Source organism: Oncorhynchus tshawytscha, unplaced genomic scaffold (genome assembly GCF_018296145.1).
Source record: "Oncorhynchus tshawytscha isolate Ot180627B unplaced genomic scaffold, Otsh_v2.0 Un_contig_1944_pilon_pilon, whole genome shotgun sequence".
In the NCBI taxonomy this organism is placed as follows: domain Eukaryota; kingdom Metazoa; phylum Chordata; class Actinopteri; order Salmoniformes; family Salmonidae; genus Oncorhynchus; species Oncorhynchus tshawytscha.
Window position 1 is genome coordinate 63,573 of NW_024609101.1, and position 21,428 is coordinate 85,000.

At 43.9% G+C, this 21,428-nt stretch overlaps 1 protein-coding gene across 1 annotated transcript in view; it reads right to left on the reverse strand.

Moving 5' to 3' along the window:
* Positions 1–3,194: 3,194 nt before the first annotated feature.
* LOC112216696 (NACHT, LRR and PYD domains-containing protein 3-like) overlaps positions 3,195–21,428 on the reverse strand; it is a 35,896-nt gene continuing 17,662 nt past the window's right edge. Inside the window, exons 2-9 of the mRNA XM_042314205.1 lie at positions 20,041–20,157; positions 19,679–19,763; positions 19,321–19,549; positions 17,155–18,946; positions 16,696–16,869; positions 4,525–4,698; positions 4,219–4,265; positions 3,195–3,785 (exon numbers count right to left, since the gene is read on the reverse strand). Of these exons, the coding sequence (XP_042170139.1) occupies positions 3,232–3,785; positions 4,219–4,265; positions 4,525–4,698; positions 16,696–16,869; positions 17,155–18,946; positions 19,321–19,549; positions 19,679–19,763; positions 20,041–20,157 (3,172 nt within the window). The 3' untranslated portion in view covers positions 3,195–3,231. The remainder of the gene's footprint in view (positions 3,786–4,218; positions 4,266–4,524; positions 4,699–16,695; positions 16,870–17,154; positions 18,947–19,320; positions 19,550–19,678; positions 19,764–20,040; positions 20,158–21,428) is intronic.

A 21,428-nucleotide genomic window follows, 5' to 3' on the forward strand; every position in this document is an offset into this window, starting at 1 on the left:
TACCACTGCTACACCTGGTTATCAGCAGAGTCCCAACACCTTACCACTGCTACACCTGGTTATCAGCAGAGTCCCAACACCTTACCACTGCTACACCTGGTTATCAGCAGAGTCCCAACACCTTACCACTGCTACACCTGGTTATCAGCAGAGTCCCAACACCTTACCACTGCTACACCTGGTTCATCAGCAGAGTCCCAACACCTTACCACTGCTACACCTGGTTATCAGCAGAGTCCCAACACCTTACCACTGCTACACCTGGTTATCAGCAGAGTCCCAACACCTTACCACTGCTACACCTGGTTATCAGCAGAGTCCCAACACCTTACCACTGCTACACCTGGTTATCAGCAGAGTCCCAACACCTTACCACTGCTACACCTGGTTATCAGCAGAGTCCCAACACCTTACCACTGCTACACCTGGTTATCAGCAGAGTACACCCAATCAGCAGAGTCCCAACACCTTACCACTGCTACACCTGACTATCAGCAGAGTCCCAACAGCTCAGCAGAGTCCCAACACCTTACCACTGCTACACCTGACTATCAGCAGAGTCCCAACACCTTACCACTGCTACACCTGGCTATCAGCAGAGTCCCAACATCTTACCACTGTTACACCTGGTTATCAGCAGAGTCCCAACACCTTACCACTGTTACACCTGGCTATCAGCAGAGTCCCAACATCTTACCACTGTTACACCTGACTATCAGCAGAGTCCCAACACCTTACCACTGCTACACCTGGCTATTAGCAGAGTCCCAACACCTTACCACTGTTACACCTGGCTATCAGCAGAGTCCCAACACCTTACCCCTGTTACACCTGACTATCAGCGGAGTCCCAACACCTTACCACTGTTACACCTGGATATCAGCAGAGTCCCAACACCTTACCACTGCTACACCTGGCTATCAGCAGAGTCCCAACATCTTACCACTGCTACACCTGACTATCAGCAGAGTCCCAACACCTTACCACTGTTACACCTGGCTATCAGCAGAGTCCCAACACCTTACCACTGCTACACCTGACTATCAGCAGAGTCCCAACACCTTACCACTGCTACACCTGGCTATCAGCAGAGTCCCAACACCTTACCACTGCTACACCTGGCTATCAGCAGAGTCCCAACACCTTACCACTGCTACACCTGGTTATCAGCAGAGTCCCAACACCTTACCACTGTTACACCTGAAAATCAGCAGAGTCCCAACACCTTACCACTGCTACACCTGGCTATCAGCGGAGTCTTGTCTGGCAGCGAAACAGGTCATTCAGCCTCATTTACTGCCTTTAAAAAAACATATTTGATATGGCTTAAACAAATGTGGTTTCTAATGACAATTGAGATGTACAATCTATGGCATAAGGGGACCACAAGCGGATAAGAGGCAACCTGTCATTTTGCTTAAGACATTAATGAGCGAGCTAGGACGGACGTAGTCACTATAATTATTTGTTTAGCATTTTTTAAATGTACAGCGACAGAATTCACAATGTGGGCCGTTCTTACAGTGTTCTCCCTGCACACCAAGTCAGAACAGTAGGATAAATAACGGGGGCATATAAGCAGACAATGAAAGCTCTTACAATATTCAATGATTACATTTCTCTAAAACAGATTATATGCTACATGTGCACCACCAAGTCAGAACAGTAGGTGAAATTAAGAGGGGTAAAAAGACTGAATTATTAGGGTGAGGCACATGGGCTACTAACATCTTACTACACAACATACACTTAGTATTACTTTCTTAGCTACGGTATACATATCTCCCTGGCATATTACAATATTTATGCAGCAGCATAGAAAACAGTTGTTAAATTTGCTATTTCCAACTCGTTGTGTTTATGTCCAATGGCCGATGGGCACCGATATGTTTTGTCTATTATTTCTCATCATATGATTTGCCAGTAGATTTTGACTTGATTCATGATGATGACTGTCTAGCTTGCTAGCTAAGATTCTGAAGGTATGATGTTGACATGATCAGTCCAAACAAAGCTACTGTACATATGTGATTTGACGTCATTTTATCTGTGGCCAATGACTTTGAGCCTTCTTGGATGGGCATTTCTAATGTAACTCTATGGCAACACCCAAGGGGCTAGAATTCTCGAGGTCTCCCCTTAGACTTGGAGGTGACGTAGTTTCCCAATGGGTGACAGAACACTGAGTCAATCAAGGCGCAACGCTTGTATTTTCTGCTGGCTTGCCCCACCACCACTAAAAAGCACTGAGCTGGGCTGAAACACCTGCTTTTTTTGAGTTGCCTTACTCAAGAAATCAAACAAGCAACCATGTTTCTATAGAGCTTTATTAATTCAATGATACATATATTATAAAAATTACATTGTTTGCAAACTGATATGTGTCACATATTAATGCCAAAATAACATGCAAAACAAGCAAGCCACCATTTTTGGGTGGGATTTGATTTATGTTGGTAAAGATTTGGGGCTCATAACAGCTCCACCTGCCCTGAATCACTGCACCCATAAGTGATTCGTTGAGAGCCCTGCAATAATGAGGCTGGTCGACCCCACACTCTTGAGTGTTGGGCCAAGAGCTCTGACATACAGAAACCAACAGAGGTCTCATATAGTAAACCTATTAATGCTTAGTCATGGCTGGTTCCACCACAACTGACTCAATGTGTCGAACCAACACATATCTAGTGGATGAGGTGGCCAACTAGTCAGAATCCTCTGTGTTCTCTTACGAGACCCAAGAACTGTTGGTTCTTAGAATAGAGGATGAGGAGAGACTTTGTTCGGAACAGACAAGATGTGCACAGCCGTGGTGAATTAGGTACAGATTTATGTGAAAACAACAATTTATACAACCAGAGTAACACGATTGTACACACCTATCATTTAAAGTAATGCTACTACACATTTTTCATACCAAACACCCTGGATAGAGAGGTTAACACACTAGAGAGATATTCATACCAAACACCCTGGATAGAGAGGTTTACACACTAGAGAGATATTCATACCAAACACCCTGGATAGAGAGGTTTACACACTAGAGAGATATTCATACCAAACACCCTGGATAGAGAGGTTTACACACTAGAGAGATATTCATACCAAACACCCTGGACAGAGAGGTTTACACACTAGAGAGAAATTCATACCAAACACCCTGGATAGAGAGGTTTACACACTAGAGATCTACATTGCTGCTCCATTGTGTCTTACTGAACATGACCCTGATTAGAGTGAAACATCAAGTTGTGTTTGACAAAGGGACACTGAGGAGTCTTCATACCAAACCCTAAACCCTGGATAGAGGGGCTCAGTGAATGTGGAGGTGAATGTGTACAGGTGGGTGAGTGTGTCAGAGGAGACTCTGTAGAAGGACAAAGCGCCGGCTGGCCAGTCCAGATACACTCCTACTCTGTGGAAGCTGGAGGGGCGGACGTCTATGGCAATGGGATTATTATTGTGACAGGCAATGTAACTGTTGTCATAGCAGAAAAGAGTCCAGGACGTGTCATTGTATCCAAGACAAAAGTCATTAGCCCTTCCTTTCCTGCTGATTCCTTTATATGTCACTCCTATATCAACCCTTCTCCCACTCCACTCTACCTCCCAGTAACAGCGCCCAGTCAGACCCTCTCTACACAGCACCTGTTCATAGTTCTCAAATCTCTCTGGGTGATCAGGATACGGCTGCTCCTCTGACCTCAGTGTCACTTTTCTGTTCTCCTCAGACAGAGAGAGGAGTCGGTATACTGTGTTTGGGTCCAGTGTGAAATCACAGACATCTGATGGATGAAACCAGACACAATATTAGAAATCATCATCATTCACATTAGAATGTTAACTCACTTTTCACGAATTCATTTAATGTAGATGTTTCTAGGTATCAAAAGGAGAAGTTAAGGTAACTTGAGACTTGTTGAATGATCATATGTTATACTGTATTGTAATATAAAACAAAGTTATTCACATTCATTACACACACACACACACACACACACACACACACACACACACACACACACACATTTCTTATGTATCACGAACATGCCACACACACATTGTCAAAGCAACTCTTTGTAAACTGTGTTCCTGATTTCTGCTTCTGTAGAACTACAGCTGATATTTAATATGACCAAGTCAGTAATGATGGTGGTCTTTGACTTTGACTTAACTTGAATTAAGACTTATTCTTAGTAACATTCAGTCAACACTCACATTTTCTAAGCCCAGGTTTCATTCTGTACTCTCCACCATGTTCCACACTGTAGCGGTAAGCAGAAGAACAGACAGTAATTTAGAGACACACGGGAACTCACACACACACACACACACACACACACACACACACACACACACACACACACACACACACACACACACACACACACACACACACACACACACACACACACAAACAGTCAGGATATAACTTTGTCCAAGTGGTGGTCAGAATGTTTGTCTTCACTAGCCTGATAAGTCAAACATGTCTGATATGAACATTGACATAAACCCTCTACATACTTGAGTTCCTCCAGTCTGCAGTGTGGATCCTCCAGTCCAGCAGAGAGCAGTCTGACTCCTGAGTCTCCTGGGTGATTGTAGCTCAGATCCAGCTCTCTCAGGTGTGAGGGGTTTGACCTCAGAGCTGAGACCAGAGAAGCACAACCTTCCTCTGTGACTAGACAGCGTGACAGCCTGCAAAGAGTCAAATCATATTAAAACCACACTGATAATCATTGCTGGTGAAAATAGAGGCAGTATATATTTATTGTTTCAGCATTTTCATATTATTATCAGATACATCCTGAAACCTGCCATATCTACATAAATCAATGTATCATCAGAAATGACAAATGATCAAAGTATTTCCTGTAGATAGAAACATGTATAGTACAAATCTTTGAGTAGACTGACCAGACCAGTTTAAAAGCAGTATCAGTCAGAAGACAGACAGTGAGGAATCAGATTTAGATTGTATTGAGTATACAGTCCACACCATATCTATTTAGACAGTGAGGTATCAGATATAGATTGTATTGAGTATACAGCCCACACCATATCTATTTAGACAGTGAGGTATCAGATTTAGATTGTATTGAGTATACAGTCCACACCATATCTATTTTGACAGTGAGGTATCAGATATAGATTGTTTTGAGTATACAGTCCACAACATATCTATTTAGACAGTGAGGTATCAGATATAGATTGTTTTGAGTATACAGTCCACAACATATCTATTTAGACAGTGAGGTATCAGATATAGATTGTTTTGAGTATACAGTCCACAACATATCTATTTTGACAGTGAGGTATCAGATATAGATTGTTTTGAGTATACAGTCCACAACATATCTATTTAGACAGTGAGGAATCAGATTTAGATTGTATTGAGTATACAGTCCACACCACATCTATTTAGACAGTGAGGTATCAGATTTAGATTGTATTGAGTATACAGTCCACACCATATCTATTTAGTCAGTGAGGTATCAGATTTAGATTGTATTGAGTATACAGTCCACTCCATATCTATTTAGACAGTGAAACTAACATTTTAAATGTGGCTCTATTCTCCAACATTTTGAATTTCAGATCAAATGTTTCATATGAGGTGACAGTTTATAATGTCACCTTTAATTTGACAATCTTTTAAGACAAACTGTTTCAACAAAACATGCTAACCTCTCACCATTACCAATAACAGAGACTACAACAAAACATGCTAACCTCTCACCATTACCAATAACAGAGACTATAACAAAACATGCTAACCTCTCACCATTACCAATAACAGAGACTACAACAAAACATGCTAACCTCTCACCATTAGCAATAACAGAGGCTACAACAAAACATGTTAACCTCTCACCATTACCAATAACAGAGGCTACAACAAAACATGCTAACCGCTCACCATTACCAATAACAGAGGCTTCAACAAAACATGCTAACCTCTCACCATTACCAATAACAGAGGGGGTCTGATCTTTGTGCCTCTGTAACTTTCTCATTCATCATTATTCACGATTCATTCTTGATTATTCATAATATTAGTAGCATCCACATGAATGTAGAAGTGTTCAGAAACATCTTCTATTCTTACTGACAATACATGTGAAGTGACTCCAAAATGACAGGACATTATTCACCATTCAGTTTCTATAAAACATCTAAAACACAACCTGGACAAACTGCAAATTAATTCAACAAGTTAGTAGAATCACAAACTTGATGTAAATCACTGCAGGAATGGAATATGGGACCAAACACTCAACTTTTGACTAAATGAGTTTGTACAAGTAAGACTAAACGGTAAAATATATATGTATGAATAGCTTTAAATAAAAGGTGACATCTGTATTGTAACCTAATAGGAAACTTTTATTTCTCAATTTTTATTTCTTTTTTTCCCCCACCTTTATTTAACCAGGTAGGCTAGTTGAGAACACCTTTATTTAACCAGGTAGGCTAGTTGAGAACACCTTTATTTAACCAGGTAGGCTAGTTGAGAACACCTTTATTTAACCAGGTAGGTGTCACGCCTTGGTCTTAGTATTTTTGTGTTTTCTTTAATTATTTGTTCAGGCCAGGGTGTGACATGGGTTTATTGTGTTGTCGTATTGGGGTTTTTGTAGGCATTGGGATTGTGGCTGCTTAGGGGTGTGTCTAGCATAGGCTTGGCTGCCTGAGGCGGTTCTCAATCAGAGTCAGGTGATTCTCGTTGTCTCTGATTGGGAACCATATTTAGGTAGCCTGGGTTTTACTGTGTATTTTGTGGGTGATTGTTCCTGTCTCTGTGTAGTGTTCACCAGATAGGCTGTAATTAGGTTTTCACGTTTCGTTTGTTGTTTTTGTATTTATTTTAGTTATTTCATGTATCGCTATTTTTTTCATTAAAGAACATGAGTAACCACCACGCTGCATTTTGGTCCGACTCTCCTTCAACAGACGAACGCCGATACAGAATCACCCACCACACCCGGACCGAGCGGCGTGGTAACAGGCAGCGACAGCAGGAGCAGCGAAAGGAGGAATGGACATGGGAAGACGTGTTGGATGGCAAAGGTTGTTACACTTGGGAGGAGATACTGGCCGGAAGAGATCGCCTCCCATGGGAACAGGTGGAGGCATTTAGGAGAGCAGAGGCAGCCGGAGATAAGAGCCGACGATACGAGGGAACACGGTTGGCAAGGAAGCCCGAAAAGCAGCCCCAAAAATGTATTGGGGGCTCAGGAGAGGTTGGCAGAGTCAGGAGTCAGACCTGAGCCAACTCTCCCTGTTAATCGTGAGGAGCAGCGATCAAAGGACTTCTGGACTTGGGAAGAGATATTGGACGGAAAAGGACCATGGGCACAGCCTGGTGAATATCGACGCCCCAAAGAAGAACTGGAGGCGGCGAGAGCGGAGAGGCGCTGGTATGAAGAGGCAGCACGGCGACGCGGATGGAAGCCTGAGAGTCACCCCCAAAAATTTATTGGGGGGGGGGGCTCACAGGGAGTATGGCGATGCCAGGTAGGAGACCTGCGCAAACTCCCTGTGCTTACCGGGGGGCTAGAGAGACCTGGCAGGCACCGTGTTATGCTATGGAGCGCACGGTGTCTCCAGTGCAGGTGCATAGCCCGGTGCGGTACATACCAGCTCTTCGTATTGGCCGGGCTAGAGTGGGCATCGAGCCAGGTAAAGTTGGGCAGGCTTGGTGCTCAAGAGCTCCAGTGCGCCTGCACGGTCCGGTCTATCCAGAGCCACCTCCACACACCAGTCCTCCGGTAGCAGCTCCCCGCACCAGGCTTCCTGTGCGTGTCCTCGATCCAGTACCACCAGTTCCAGCACCACGCACCAGGCCTTCAGTGCGCCTCGCCTGTTCAGCACAGCCAGAGCCTTCCTTCCCTCTAGCGCTGCCGGAGCCTCCCGCCTGTTCAGCACAGCCAGAGCCATCCTTCTCTCTAGCGCTGTCGGAGCCTCCCGCCTGTTCAGCGCAGCCAGCGTTTTCCTCCTCTCCTGCGCTGCCGGAGCCTCCTGCCTGTTCAACGCAGCCAGAGCCGCCAGTCTGCATGGAGCAGCCAGAGCTGCCAGTCTGCATAGAGCTGCCAGTCTGCATGGAGCAGCCAGAGCTGCCAGTCTGCATAGAGCAGCCAGAGCTGCCAGGTTGCATGGAGCAGCCAGAGATGCCAGTCTGCATAGAGCTGCCAGTCTGCATATAGAAGCCAGAGCTGCCAGTCTGCATGGAGCTGCCAGTCTGCATAGAGCAGCCAGAGCTGCCAGTCTGCATGGAGCAGCCAGAGCTGCCAGTCTACATGGAGCAGCCAGAGTTGTCAGCCTGCATGGAGCAGCCTGAGCTGTCAGTCTGCATGGAGCAGCCAGAGCTGTCAGTCTGCATGGAGCAGCCAGAGCTGCCAGTCTGCATGGAGAAGCCAGAGCTGTCAATCTGCATGGAGCAGCCAGAGTTGCCAATCTACATGGAGCAGCCAGAGCTGTCAGTCTGCATGGAGCAGCCAGAGCAGCAAGATCCGCCAGTCAGCCATGATCTTCCAGATCTGCCAGTCTACCAGACTCTTCCAGATCTGCCAGTCAACCAGACTCTTCCAGATCTGCCAGTCAACCAGACTCTTCCAGATCCGCCAGCCAGCCAGGATCTGCCGGAGCCAACTACCTGCCTGAGCTTCATCTCAGTACTGGGCTTCCTCTCAGTACTGGGCTTCCTCTCAGTACTGGGCTTCCTCTCAGTACTGGGCTTCCCCTCAGTCCCGGGCTTCCCCTCAGTCCCGGGCTGCCCTCAGTCCCGAGCTTCCCCTCAGTCCCGAGCTTCCCCTCAGTCCCGAGCTTTCCCTCAGTCCCGAGCTGCCTCAGTCACGAGCTGCCCCTCAGTCCAGTGGGATTCTGGGTGAGGACTACGAGGTCATGGTCGGCGGCGAGGGTGGACTATCCCAGGACGCAAGGGGGAGGAACTAAGACATTTATGGAATGGGGTCCACGTCCCGAGCCGGAGCCGCCACCATGGACAGACGCCCACCCGGACCCTCCCTATGGTTTTGAGGTGCGTCCGGGAGTCCGCACCTTGGGGGGGGTTCTGTCATGCCTTGGTCTTAGTATTTTTGTGTTTTCTTTAATTATTTGTTCAGGCCAGGGTGTGACATGGGTTTATTGTGTTGTCGTATTGGGGTTTTTGTAGGCATTGGGATTGTGGCTGATTAGGGGTGTGTCTAGCATAGGCTTGGCTGCCTGAGGCGGTTCTCAATCAGAGTCAGGTGATTCTCGTTGTCTCTGATTGGGAACCATATTTAGGTAGCCTGGGTTTTACTGTGTATTTTGTGGGTGATTGTTCCTGTCTCTGTGTAGTGTTCACCAGATAGGCTGTAATTAGGTTTTCACGTTTCGTTTGTTGTTTTTGTATTTATTTTAGTTATTTCATGTATCGCTATTTTTTCATTAAAAACATGAGTAACCACCACGCTGCATTTTGGTCCGACTCTCCTTCAACAGACGAACGCCGTTACAGTAGGCTAGTTGAGAACACCTTTATTTAACCAGGTAGGCTAGTTGAGAACACCTTTATTTAACCAGGTAGGCTAGTTGAGAACACCTTTATTTAACCAGGTAGGCTAGTTGAGAACACCTTTATTTAACCAGGTAGGCTAGTTGAGAACACCTTTATTTAACCAGGTAGGCTAGTTGAGAACACCTTTATTTAACCAGGTAGGCTAGTTGAGAACACCTTTATTTAACCAGGTAGGCTAGTTGAGAACAAGTTCTCATTTGCAACTGCGACCTGGCCAAGATAAAGCAAAGCAGTTCGACACATACAACAACACAGAGTTACACATGGAATGAACCAACATACAAACAATAATACAGTAGATCTATATACAGCATGTGTAAATGAATAATATAATAATAAACAAAATATACAGTCAATAACACAGTAGAACAAAAATAAAAAAAGGTCTATATACAGTGAGTGCAAATGAGGTAAAATATGGGAGTTAAGGAAATAAATAGGCCATGGTGGTGAAGTAAATTACAATATAGCAATTAAACAGTGGAATGGTAGATGTGCAAAAGATGGATGTGCAAGTAGAGATACTGTGGTGCAAAAGGAGCAAAATAAATAAATAAATAAAGTATGGGGAAGAGGTAGGTAGATAGATGGGGTGTAGACAGATGGGCTATGAACAGGTGCAGTGATCTGTGAGCTGCTCTGACAGCTGGTGCTTAAAGCTAATGAGGGAGATATGAGTCTCCAGCTTCAGTGATTTTGCAGTTCGTTCCAGTCGACCAAAGGAGGAATTGGCTTTGGGGGTGACCAGTGAGATATACCTGCTGGAGCGCGTGCTATGAGTTATATGCTGCTATGGTGACCAGCGAGCTGAGATAAGGCGGAGGGTTACCTAGCAGAGACTTGTAGATAACCTTTAGCCAGTCGGTTTGGCGACAGTATGAATCGAGGGCCAGCCAAAGCATACAGGTCGCAGTGGTGGGTAGTGTATGGGGATTTGGTGACAAAACGGATGGCACTGTGATAGACTGCATCCAGTTTGTTGAGTAGAGTGTTGGAGGCTATTTTACAGATGTCATGGAAAAAGTCGAGGATCGGTAGGATGGTCAGTTTTACGAGGGTATGTTTGGCAGCATGAGTGAAGGATGCTTTGTTGCAAAATAGAAAGCCGATTCTAGATTTCATTTTGGATTGGAGATGCTTAATATGAGTCTGGAAGGAGAGTTTACAGTCTAGCCAGACACCTGGGTATTTGTAGTTATCCACGTATTCTAAGTCAGAGCCGTCCAGAGTAGTGATGCTGGATGGGTGGGCAGGTGCGGGCAATGATCGGTTGAATAGCATGCATTTAGTGTTATTTGCATTTAAGAGCATTTGGAGGCCACAGAAAGAGAGTTGTATGGCACTGAAGCTCATCTGGAGGTTTGTTAATAACAGTGTCCAAAGAAGGGCCAGAAGTATACAGAATGGTGTCGTCTGCGTAGAGGTGGATAGTGGAATCCCCAGCAGCAAGAGCGAAATCATTGATGTATACAGAGAAGAGAGTCGGCCTGAGAATTGAACCCTGTGGCACACCCATAGAGACTGTCCAGAGGTCCAACAACAGGCCCTTCAATTTGACACACTGAGCTCTATCAGAGAAGTAGTTGGTGAACCAGGCGAGGCAATAATTTGAAAGGCTGTTGACTCTGCCAATAAGAATGTTGTGATTGACAGAGTGCCACAAGCCTTTGGCCAGGTCGATAAATGCACAGTAATGCACAGTAATGTTTCTTATCGATGGCGGTTATGATATCGTTTAGTACCTTGAGGGTGGCTGAGGTGTACCCGTGACCGGCTCGGAAACCAGATTGCACAGCGGAGAAGGTACTGTGGGATTCGAGATGGTCAGTGACCTGTTTGTTAACTTGGCTTTCGAAGACCTCAGAGATGAAGGGTAGGATGGATATAGGTCTGTAGCAGTTTGGGTCTAGAGTGTCTCCCCCTTTGAAGAGGGGGATGAGCGTGGCAGCTTTGCAATCTTTTGGAATCTCAGACGATACAAATGAGAGGTTGAACAGGCTAGTATTAGGGGTTGCAACAATTTTGGTAGATAATTTTAGAAGGAGAGGGTCCAGATTGTCTAGCCCGGCTGATTTGTAGGGGTCCAGATTTTGCAGCTCTTTCAGAATATCAGCTATCTGGATATGGGTGAAGGAGAAATGTTGGGGGTTTGGGCGGGTTGCTGTGGAGGGTGCCTGGGCAGTTGACTGGGGTAGGGGTAGCCAGGTGGAAAGCATGGCCAGCCGTAGAGAAATGCTTATTAAAATTCTCAATTATAGTGGATTAGTCGGTTGTAACAGTGTTTCCTAGCCTCAGAGCAGTGGGTAGCTGGGAGGAGGTGCTCTTATTCTCCATGGACTTTACAGTGTCACAGAACTTTTTTGTACGGAAGGATGCAAATTTCTGTTTAAAAAAGCTAGCCTTAGCTTTCCTAACTGCCTGTATATGTTGGTTAGTTGGTTCCTATATAACCTGAAAAGTTGCATATTACGGGGGTATTCAATGCTAATGCAGAACGCGACAGGATGTTTTTGTGCTGGTCAAGGGAAGACAGGTCTGGAGTGAACCAAGGAGATGATTGTGGACTTCAGGAAACAGCAGAGGGAACACCCCCTATCCACATCGATGGAACAGTAGTGGAGAGGGTAGCAAGTTTTAAGTTCCTCGGCATACACATCACAGACAAACTGAATTGGTCCACTCACACAGACAGCATCGTGAAGTGGCGCAGCAGCGCCTCTTCAACCTCAGGAGGCTGAAGAAATTCGGCTTGTCACCAAAAGCACTCACAAACTTCTACAGATGCACAATCGAGAGCATCCTGGCGGGCTGTATCACCGCCTGGTACGGCAACTGCTCCACCCACAACCGTAGGAAGGCTCTCCAGAGGGTAGTGAGGTCTGCACAACGCATCACCGGGGGCAAACTATCTGCCCTCCAGGACACCTACACCACCCGATGTTACAGGAAGGCCATAAAGATCATCAAGGACATCAACCACCTGAGCCACTGCCTGTTCACCCCATTTGCTATCATCCAGAAGGCGAGGTCAGTACAGGTGCATCAAAGCTGGGACCGAGAGACTGAAAAACAGCTTCTATCTCAAGGCCATCAGACTGTTAAACAGCCACCACTAACATTGAGTGGCTGCTGCCAACACACTGACACTGACTCAACTCCAGCCACTTTAATAATGGGAATTGATGGGAAATTATGTAAATATATCACTAGCCACTTTAAACAATGCTACCTTATATAATGTTACTTACCCTACATTATTCATCTCATATGCATACGTACATGCTGTACTCTATATCATCGACTGCATCCTTATGTAATACATGTATCACTAGCCACTTTAACTATGCCACTTTGTTTACATACTCATCTCATATGTATATACTGTACTCGATACCATCTACTGTATCTTGCCTATGCTGCTCTGTACCATCACTCATTCATATATCCTTATGTACATATTCTTTATCCCCTACACTGTGTATAAGACGCATATAAGGCCCTGCCCTGCCCTCCTTTCGGAAAAGCTGACCACGACTCCATTTTGTTGATCCCTGCCTACAGACAGAAACTAAAACAAGAGGCTCCCACGCTGAGGTCTGTCCAACGCTGGTCTGACCAAGCTGACTCCACACTCCAAGACTGCTTCCATCACGTGGACTGGGAGATGTTTCGTATTGCGTCAGATAACAATATTGACGAATACGCTGATTCGGTGTGCGAGTTCATTAGAACGTGCGTTGAAGATGTCGTTCCCATAGCAACGATTCAAAAATTCCCTAATCAGAAACCGTGGATTGATGGCAGCATTCGCGTGAAACTGAAAGAGCGAACCACTGCTTTTAATCAGGGCAAGGTGACTGGTAACATGACCGAATACAAACAGTGCAGCTATTCCCTCCGCAAGGCTATCAAACAAGCTAAGCGTCAGTACAGAGACAAAGTAGAATCTCAATTCAACGGCTCAGACACAAGAGGCATGTGGCAGGGTCTACAGTCAATCACGGACTACAGGAAGAAATCCAGCCCAGTCAAGGACCAGGATGTCTTGCTCCCAGGCAGACTAAATAACTTTTTTGCCCGCTTTGAGGACAATACAGTGCCATATTCTTTATCCCCTTACACTGTGTATAAGACAGTAGTTTTGGAATTGTTAGTTAGATTACTTGTTGGTTATTACTGCATTGTCGGAACTAGAAGCACAAGCATTTCGCTACACTCGCATTAACATCTGCTAACCATCTGTATGTGACAAATAAAATTTGATTTGATTTGATTTGAAGTGCTATATCTATTCCTGGTTCTACATTTTTGAATGGTCATGCCTCTTTAAGATGGTGAGTAAGGCACTTTTAAATGATAACTAGGCATCCTCTACTGTCGGGATCAGGTCAATTAGAAAGCCTGGCCAGGTCGATTAGAAAGGCCTGCTCACAGAAGTGGTTTAGGGAGCGTTTGACAGTGATGAGGGGTGGTCTTTTGATTGCAGACCCATTACGGATGCCGACAATGAGGCAGTGATCGCTGAGATCTTGGTTGAAAAAGCAGAGGTGTATTTGGAGGGCGAGTTAGTTAGGATGACATTTATGAGGGTGCCCGTGTTTACGGATTTGGGGTTACAGTGGGGCAAAAAGTATTTAGTCAGCCACCAATTGTGCAAGTTCTCCCACTTAAAAAGATGAGGGAGGCCAGTAATTTTCATCATAGGTACACTTCAACTATGACAGACAAAATGAGAAAAAAATCCAGAAAATCACATTGTAGGATTTTTATGAATTTATTTTGCAAATTATGGTGAAACATAAGTATTTGGTCACCTACAAACAAGCAAGATTTCTGGCTCTCACAGACCTGTAACTTTTTTGCCCCACTGTATATCTGGTAGGTTCATTGATAAATTGTGTGAGATTGATGGCATCAAGCTTAGATTGTAGAATGCCCGGGGTGTTAAGCATGTCCCAGTTTAGGTCACCTAGCAGCAAGAGCTCAGAAGATAGATGGGGGGCAATCAAATCACATATGGTGTCGAGGGCACAGCTGGGGGCAGAGGATGGTCTATAGCAAGCGGCAACGGGGAGAGACTTGTTTCTGGAAAGGTTCATTTTTAGAAGTAAAAGCTCAAATTGTTTGGGTACAGACCTGGATAGTAAGACAGAACTCTGCAGGTTATCTTTTCAGTAGATTGCAACACCGCACCCTTTGGCAGTTCTATCTTGTCGGAAAATGTTATAGTTAGGGATGGAAATGTCAAGGTTTTTGGTGGTCTTCCTAAACCAGGATTCAGACACGGCTAGGACATCCGGAATGGTGGAGTGTGCTAGGGCAGTGAATAAAACAAACTTAGGGAGGAGGCTAATGTTAACATGCATGAAACCAAGGCTTTTACGGTTGTAGATGTCATCAAAAGAGAGAGCCTGGGGATGGGAGTGGAGCTAGACACTGCAGAACCTGGATTAACCTCTACATCACCAGAGGAACAGAGGAGGAGTAGGATAAAGGCTAAAGGCTAAAGGTTAACAGAACTGGATGTCTAGTACATTCAGAACAGAGAGTAAAAGGAGCAGATTTCTGGGCACGGTGGAATATATTCAAGGCATAATGTACAGACAAAGGTATAGTAGGATGTAAATACAGTGGGGGTAAACCTGTGCATATAGTGATAATGAAAGAGATATTGCCTCTAGAAATTGCATTTAAACCAGGTGATGTCACTGCGTGTGTGGGGGGGGGAACTAAATTGTTAGCCGAGGCGTGTTGAGCAGTGCTAGAGGCTCTACAGTGAAATAAAACAATAGTTACAAACCAAAACAGCAATGGACAAGGCATGGTGACGTTAGGGAGAGGCATGCATAGCCGGGTGATCATACAAGTCCAGTGCTTCAGGAAACTAGCGGCACAGGGCTAGCAGGCTAACAGAAAGGCCTTAGAGGGATGACGCAACAGAGGAAAGTCTGTTGTGCCACCCTCGTGCAGTTACATCAGTGGACGGATCAGCAGGGCTCCGTGTGGTAAACCAGGCCAGTTGGCAAAATATGTATAGTGGCCAAAGGAATATGTCCGAAGGGCCTCTTAAACCAGCAGCTCAGATGTGCGTCAGATAGCTATCAGGTCGAAGATTAGTGGCTGTGCGTTCAGTTCAGCTGCTATAATTCCAGATGAAAAAAAGTATATATATATTTTTTTAAATAGGTTCAGAGCTTGGAATCAGGAGATATGGAGAAGAATAAGTCCGACTAGCTCTGGTTTGAGTCGCGCTGTACAGACTGGCGAGAGTTGTCCGGGATAAAGGTAGCTGATGACCGTTAGTTGGCTAGTTAGCTGGCTAGTTTATGCTGGCTAGTTAGCTAATAAAAAGATAAAAGCTAAAGAAAGTTTATGTTGGAGTCCAGATTCCAGTAATAAAAAGATAAAAGGTAAAGAAAAATCCGGGAGAGGTGGAGAAAAAGCAGGTCCACCACATTGGGAGAGGTGGAGAAAAAGCAGGTCCACACCACATTGGGAGAGGTGGAGAAAAAGCAGGTCCACACCACATTGGGAGAGGTGGAGAAAAAGCAGGTCCACACCACATTGGGAGAGGTGGAGAAAAAGCAGGTCCACACCACATTGGGAGAGGTGGAGAAAAAGCAGGTCCACACCACATTGGGAGAGGTGGAGAAAAAGCAGGTCCACACCACATTGGGAGAGGTGGAGAAAAAGCAGGTCCACCACATTGGGAGAGGTGGAGAAAAAGCAGGTCCACACCACATTGGGAGAGGTGGAGAAAAAGCAGGTCCACACCACATTGGGAGAGGTGGAGAAAAGCAGGTCCACACCACATTGGGAGAGGTGGAGAAAAAGCAGGTCCACACCACATTGGGAGAGGTGGTTGCAGGAGAGTATTTTGAAGTAAAGGTTTAGAAAAATATAAAAGATATGTTAAGAAAAAGCTACAAAAATATATATACATGGGACACGACAAGACGAAGGACAAAGACGTCTGACTGCTACGCCATCTTGGATCCAAAACGCTAGAGAATACCACTGATTTTAAAACTGTTAGCTTCCAAACACATATGGTGTGGACTATGTGTGTCTGGTAAACACATGTGGATCTGGTGAACAGTTATCACTTGTTGACCAACTACAGGAATACTGACCTCAGAGTCTCCAGTTTACAGTGGGGATTCCCCAGTCCAGCAGAGAGTAGCTTCACTCCTGAATCCTTCAGGTCATTGTTACTCAGATCCAGCTCTCTCAGGTGTGAGGGGTTTGACCTCAGAGCTGAGACCAGAGAAGCACAGCCTTCCTCTGTGACTCCACAGCCTGACAGCCTGACAAAGAGATCATCATGACTTCACAAACACACTGTTAATTTAACACCAGTAGTGTACAAGGACAATGGCAGATGCATTTGATTTATTCTCTCAAACAACATATAGATTCAACTCAGTCTCCAAGAATTGAATGGTCATAATGTTATACTAATATGAAAATCAATGAATTTATTCAATATGTTTTTCAATATAATATTATATAAACACTTTACTACATATTTTTCTCTAAACTCAATATTTATTCCTGATGATTAGTACTTAAATGTAATTATATTTACTCACAGAGCAGCTCTGGAGGCTTTGACCACTGGCAGCAGCCTCAGAAGACCTTCCTCTGATCTGGAGTATTTCTTCAGGTCAAACACATCCAGCTCCTTTTCTGAAGTCAGCAACACAAAGACCAGAGCTGACCACTGTGCAGGTGACAGGTTGTGTTCTGAGAGACTTCCTGAGCTCAGGTAGCTTTGGATCTCCTCCACTAGAGAATGGTCATTCAGTTCATTCAGACAGTGGAACAGATTGATGCTCCTCTCTGGAGAGGGATTCTCCCTGATCTTCTTCTTGATGTACTTGACTGTTTCTTCATGGGTCTGTGAGCTGTTTCCTGTCTTTGTCATTAGACCTTGTAAGTGCTTCTGATTGGACTCCAGTGAGAGGCCCAGAAGGAAGCGGAGGAAAAGGTCCAGGTTTCCCGTCTCACTTTGTAAGGCTTTATCCACAGCACTCTTGTAGACAGTATCTTTACGCTTGCATCTTTTTTTCACAGAAAAGGACGTTGAATGCAGTTTGACCATTAGATTCTCATTGTTGTTGATGAATGAGAGGAGCACATATACAGCAGCCAGAAACTCCTGAATGCTCAGATGCACAAAGCAGTACACCTTGTCCTGGTACAGCCCACATTCCTCTTTAAAGAGCTGTGTGCACAGTCCTGAATACACTGAAGCTTCATTGACATCAATGCCAGCCTCTTTCAGGTCTTCTTCATAGAAAATCAGATTGCCATTCACAAACTGTTGAAAAGCCAGTTTTCCCAGTGACAGAATGCTCTCTTTATTCAAATCTGGACCTGTCTCTTCTTTCCCAAGATACTTTTCATTCTTCTGTCTGGTATAAAACACCACAAGGTGTGTGTACATCTCAGTCAGAGTCTTGGGCATCTCTTCTCTCTTATGTTTCAGCATGTGTTCAAGGACTGTTGCAGAAATCCAACAGAAGACAGGAATGTGACACATGAGGTGGAGGCTCCTTGATGTCTTTATGTGTGAGATGATTCTGCTGGCCAGGTCCTCATCACTGAATCTCTTCCTGAAGTATTCCTCCTTCTGTGGGTCATTGAACCCTCGTACCTCTGTCACCTGGTCAACACACCCTGAAGGGATCTTATTGGCTGCTGCAGGTCGGGTAGTTATCCAGAGGAGAGCAGAGGGAAGCAGATTTCCCTTGATGAGATTTGTCAGCAGAACATCCACTGAGGTTGACTCTGTGACGTCCCAACAGATCTTGTTCTTCTGGAAGTCTAGGGGCAGTCGGCACTCATCCAGACCATCAAAGATGAACAGAACTTTGTACTTGTCGTAGTTGGAGATTCTTGATTGTTTGGTTTCCATTGAGAAGTGATTAAGAAGTTCAATCAAAGTGTGTTTGTCCCCTTTCATCAAATTCAGCTCCCGAAAAGGGAATGAAAATACAAATTGGACATCCTGATTTGCTTTTCCTTCAGCCCAGTCCAGAATGAACTTCTGCACAGAGACTGTTTTTCCAATGCCAGCGACTCCCTTTGTCAGCACAGTTCTGATAAGTTTGTCTTGTCCAGTTAAGGGTTTGAAGATGTCGTTACATTTGATTGCAGTCTCTGGTCTTGCTTGTTTCCTGGTTGTTGTCTCAATCTGTCTCAGCTCATGTTCATTATTGACCTCTCCTGTTCCACCCTCTGTGATGTAGAGCTCTGTGTAGATCTTATTGAGAAGTGTTGGGTTTCCTTGTTTAGCGATCCCCTCAAATACACATTGAAACTTCTTCTTTAGATTAGATTTGAGTTCACGTTGGCAAATCACAGCAGGATCATCTGAATCTAGAAATAACACAGAGGATATTAATATTACGTCTGTTTTAATGCCTACAGTATTGAAGGACTGTTATAAAGTTTTACATTATAATAATTTATTCTCTTAACTGACTGTATAAATGTGTAAATGTTTTCATAATGCATTACAGACTGGTGTGACTGATTATATTATTATTGGTATTATTGATGGTATTATTAATGTTCTCTCTCTCTCTAAATGAATCAACACAACACATCCCTGCTGCTACTTGATGAGGTCACTAGGTGTTGTGTTAAGGCTGCTACAATATCATTGAGTTACACAGCTACTTTAGCTGTACTTTAGCTACAGCTTTTAAATGTTATAAAACACCATTCAACATGAGGCAGACAGATCTTACATTTCTCCAGTGTGTCAGCAAGCTCCTTCTGGTTCATTTTCCTCAGGATGTGCAGTGTGATCTTCAGAGCCCCCTCTCTGGCACTGCTCTCCTGCTTCTCATCTTCAGCATCCACCACTTCCTTATCCTGCTTCTGACTCTCAAAGCCTTCTGGGAGTTCTGGACTAAGAATCCTCTTGAACATCTTCAGCTCGTTCTTCACAAATGTCATAATTTTCTCTTCAAGCATCTGAAATAAATAAAGTAAATAAGTTAAGCAAGAGAATAAATGCTTTCTCATTAACACATTAATGAATGATTGACAGATCAACTTTACTTGAGGTAAACAAAAACAAATGTACATAACAGGACCACATACACTGAATATGGAGGCCAGGTCTGTTTGATGACTCTGGGAAGACTGACCACTGAGAATCTCTGACTCTGATCTCTCCTGTTGGTTTCTGTGGACAAAACATGAGATTACATCTCCTCATCCAGGAGTACACACACACACAGTACACACACACACACACACACACACACACACACACACACACAGACACACACACACACACACACACACAGGGAGGGAATGTTGTGTTTGTTTAATATTGTTTTAGGACTGAAAATGACAAAAGGAAATGGAAAACAACAAAGAGGAATTGGAAAACGGAGAGGAGAAATGACTAGAGACAGTGTTGTTTAACTCACTGACCAGGACCCAGGAGTTCTTCTTACCTTTGTTCAGTAGAAAAGTCTCCCTCTCTAAAGATTATAGGAGGACCCATAGACTGGTCACTCTTCATGGACACACAGCTGGGAACAGGGGAGGCTGGTCTCTCCTGCTGGATTGGACTTCAACACAACAGAGACAAACATTACATCTCTCATCTACTCTGAGCTCAGATGGGGAAACAGAAGAGTTTCATTCCAAAACGCAATATCTCACTTTTCAGAAATGTTTGTAAATGAGCTTTTATTGTTGAAAGAAATTAGGAAAGAGATTGGTGTGTTTTATCACTATCTAATCATGGCATGGGGTTGTTCACTATCTAATCATGGCATGGGGTTGTTCAATGACAGACATGTATTTGTTTAAAATCTATCACTTGATGGTATCAATTCAAAGAGACTAATAATCATGTGGTTTTGCTGAATGCTAAATATCTGCCTCATTCTCAAATGTTTCCGGTCGATTCGGTCTCATTTAGCAACATTTGAAATGGTGTTTTCCAGATTGGATAAAAGTAGAGACTGAGGGCTAGAATAATGCTATACCCTATTCACATGTGACCAGCTCTGAAACCGGATTGCGCAGGTACGGTTGTGTATATCAGGCACTACAGTTGAGGAACAATGGGAAGTAATTCTGCTTTGAACCGTGATTAACTTGAAACCTCACGTTTGAGAAAATGTCCGTTGAAAGTTTTGGTATCTACTGGAGAGCTCTTCTTTGTCTACAGGGCTGTTACTTTGGCAGATAATGTCACCCATCTAAATAAATAATTATATATATAATTAACTAAATGTATGGTGTTTTTGGTTTGTCAGTTGCATTGTTTGTTATACTATACATTGTTATTTTATTGTTGTTAGTGGGAAAATGAACTAGAAAATATTATATTTCGCAATTCGAGTAATTACTACTTTAGTAAGGAATTACACATTATTCAGTACTACTGCAGTTGCTGTATAATTCCAATAGATGGGAGCATAAGACCACAAATGACATTTCAGAAGATTAGTTTAGTTTCCTCCCTAAATATAAATTTAGATACATTTTCTAACCGAGAGGATTCATGATGTAATTAATTGGCAGGCTGGAAAACGCACTTTTGTCTTCTCTATTCAGTCTCTAGTCCCTCTAGTCTGCAGATATTTAGGACACCTCGTGAGCTGTTAAGTAGTTATGCTGTTTTGTACCAATATGAGATATTAAGTAAGAAAATATTTTATAATGCATCTAAGGTTGAGGTTGAGGTTGATATACTATTATATATACTACATACTAAGGTTGAGGTTGAGGTTGATATACTATATATATATATATATATACTATATACTAAGGTCGTATACTAAGGTTGAGGTTGATATACTATGTATATATACTATATACTAAGGTTGAG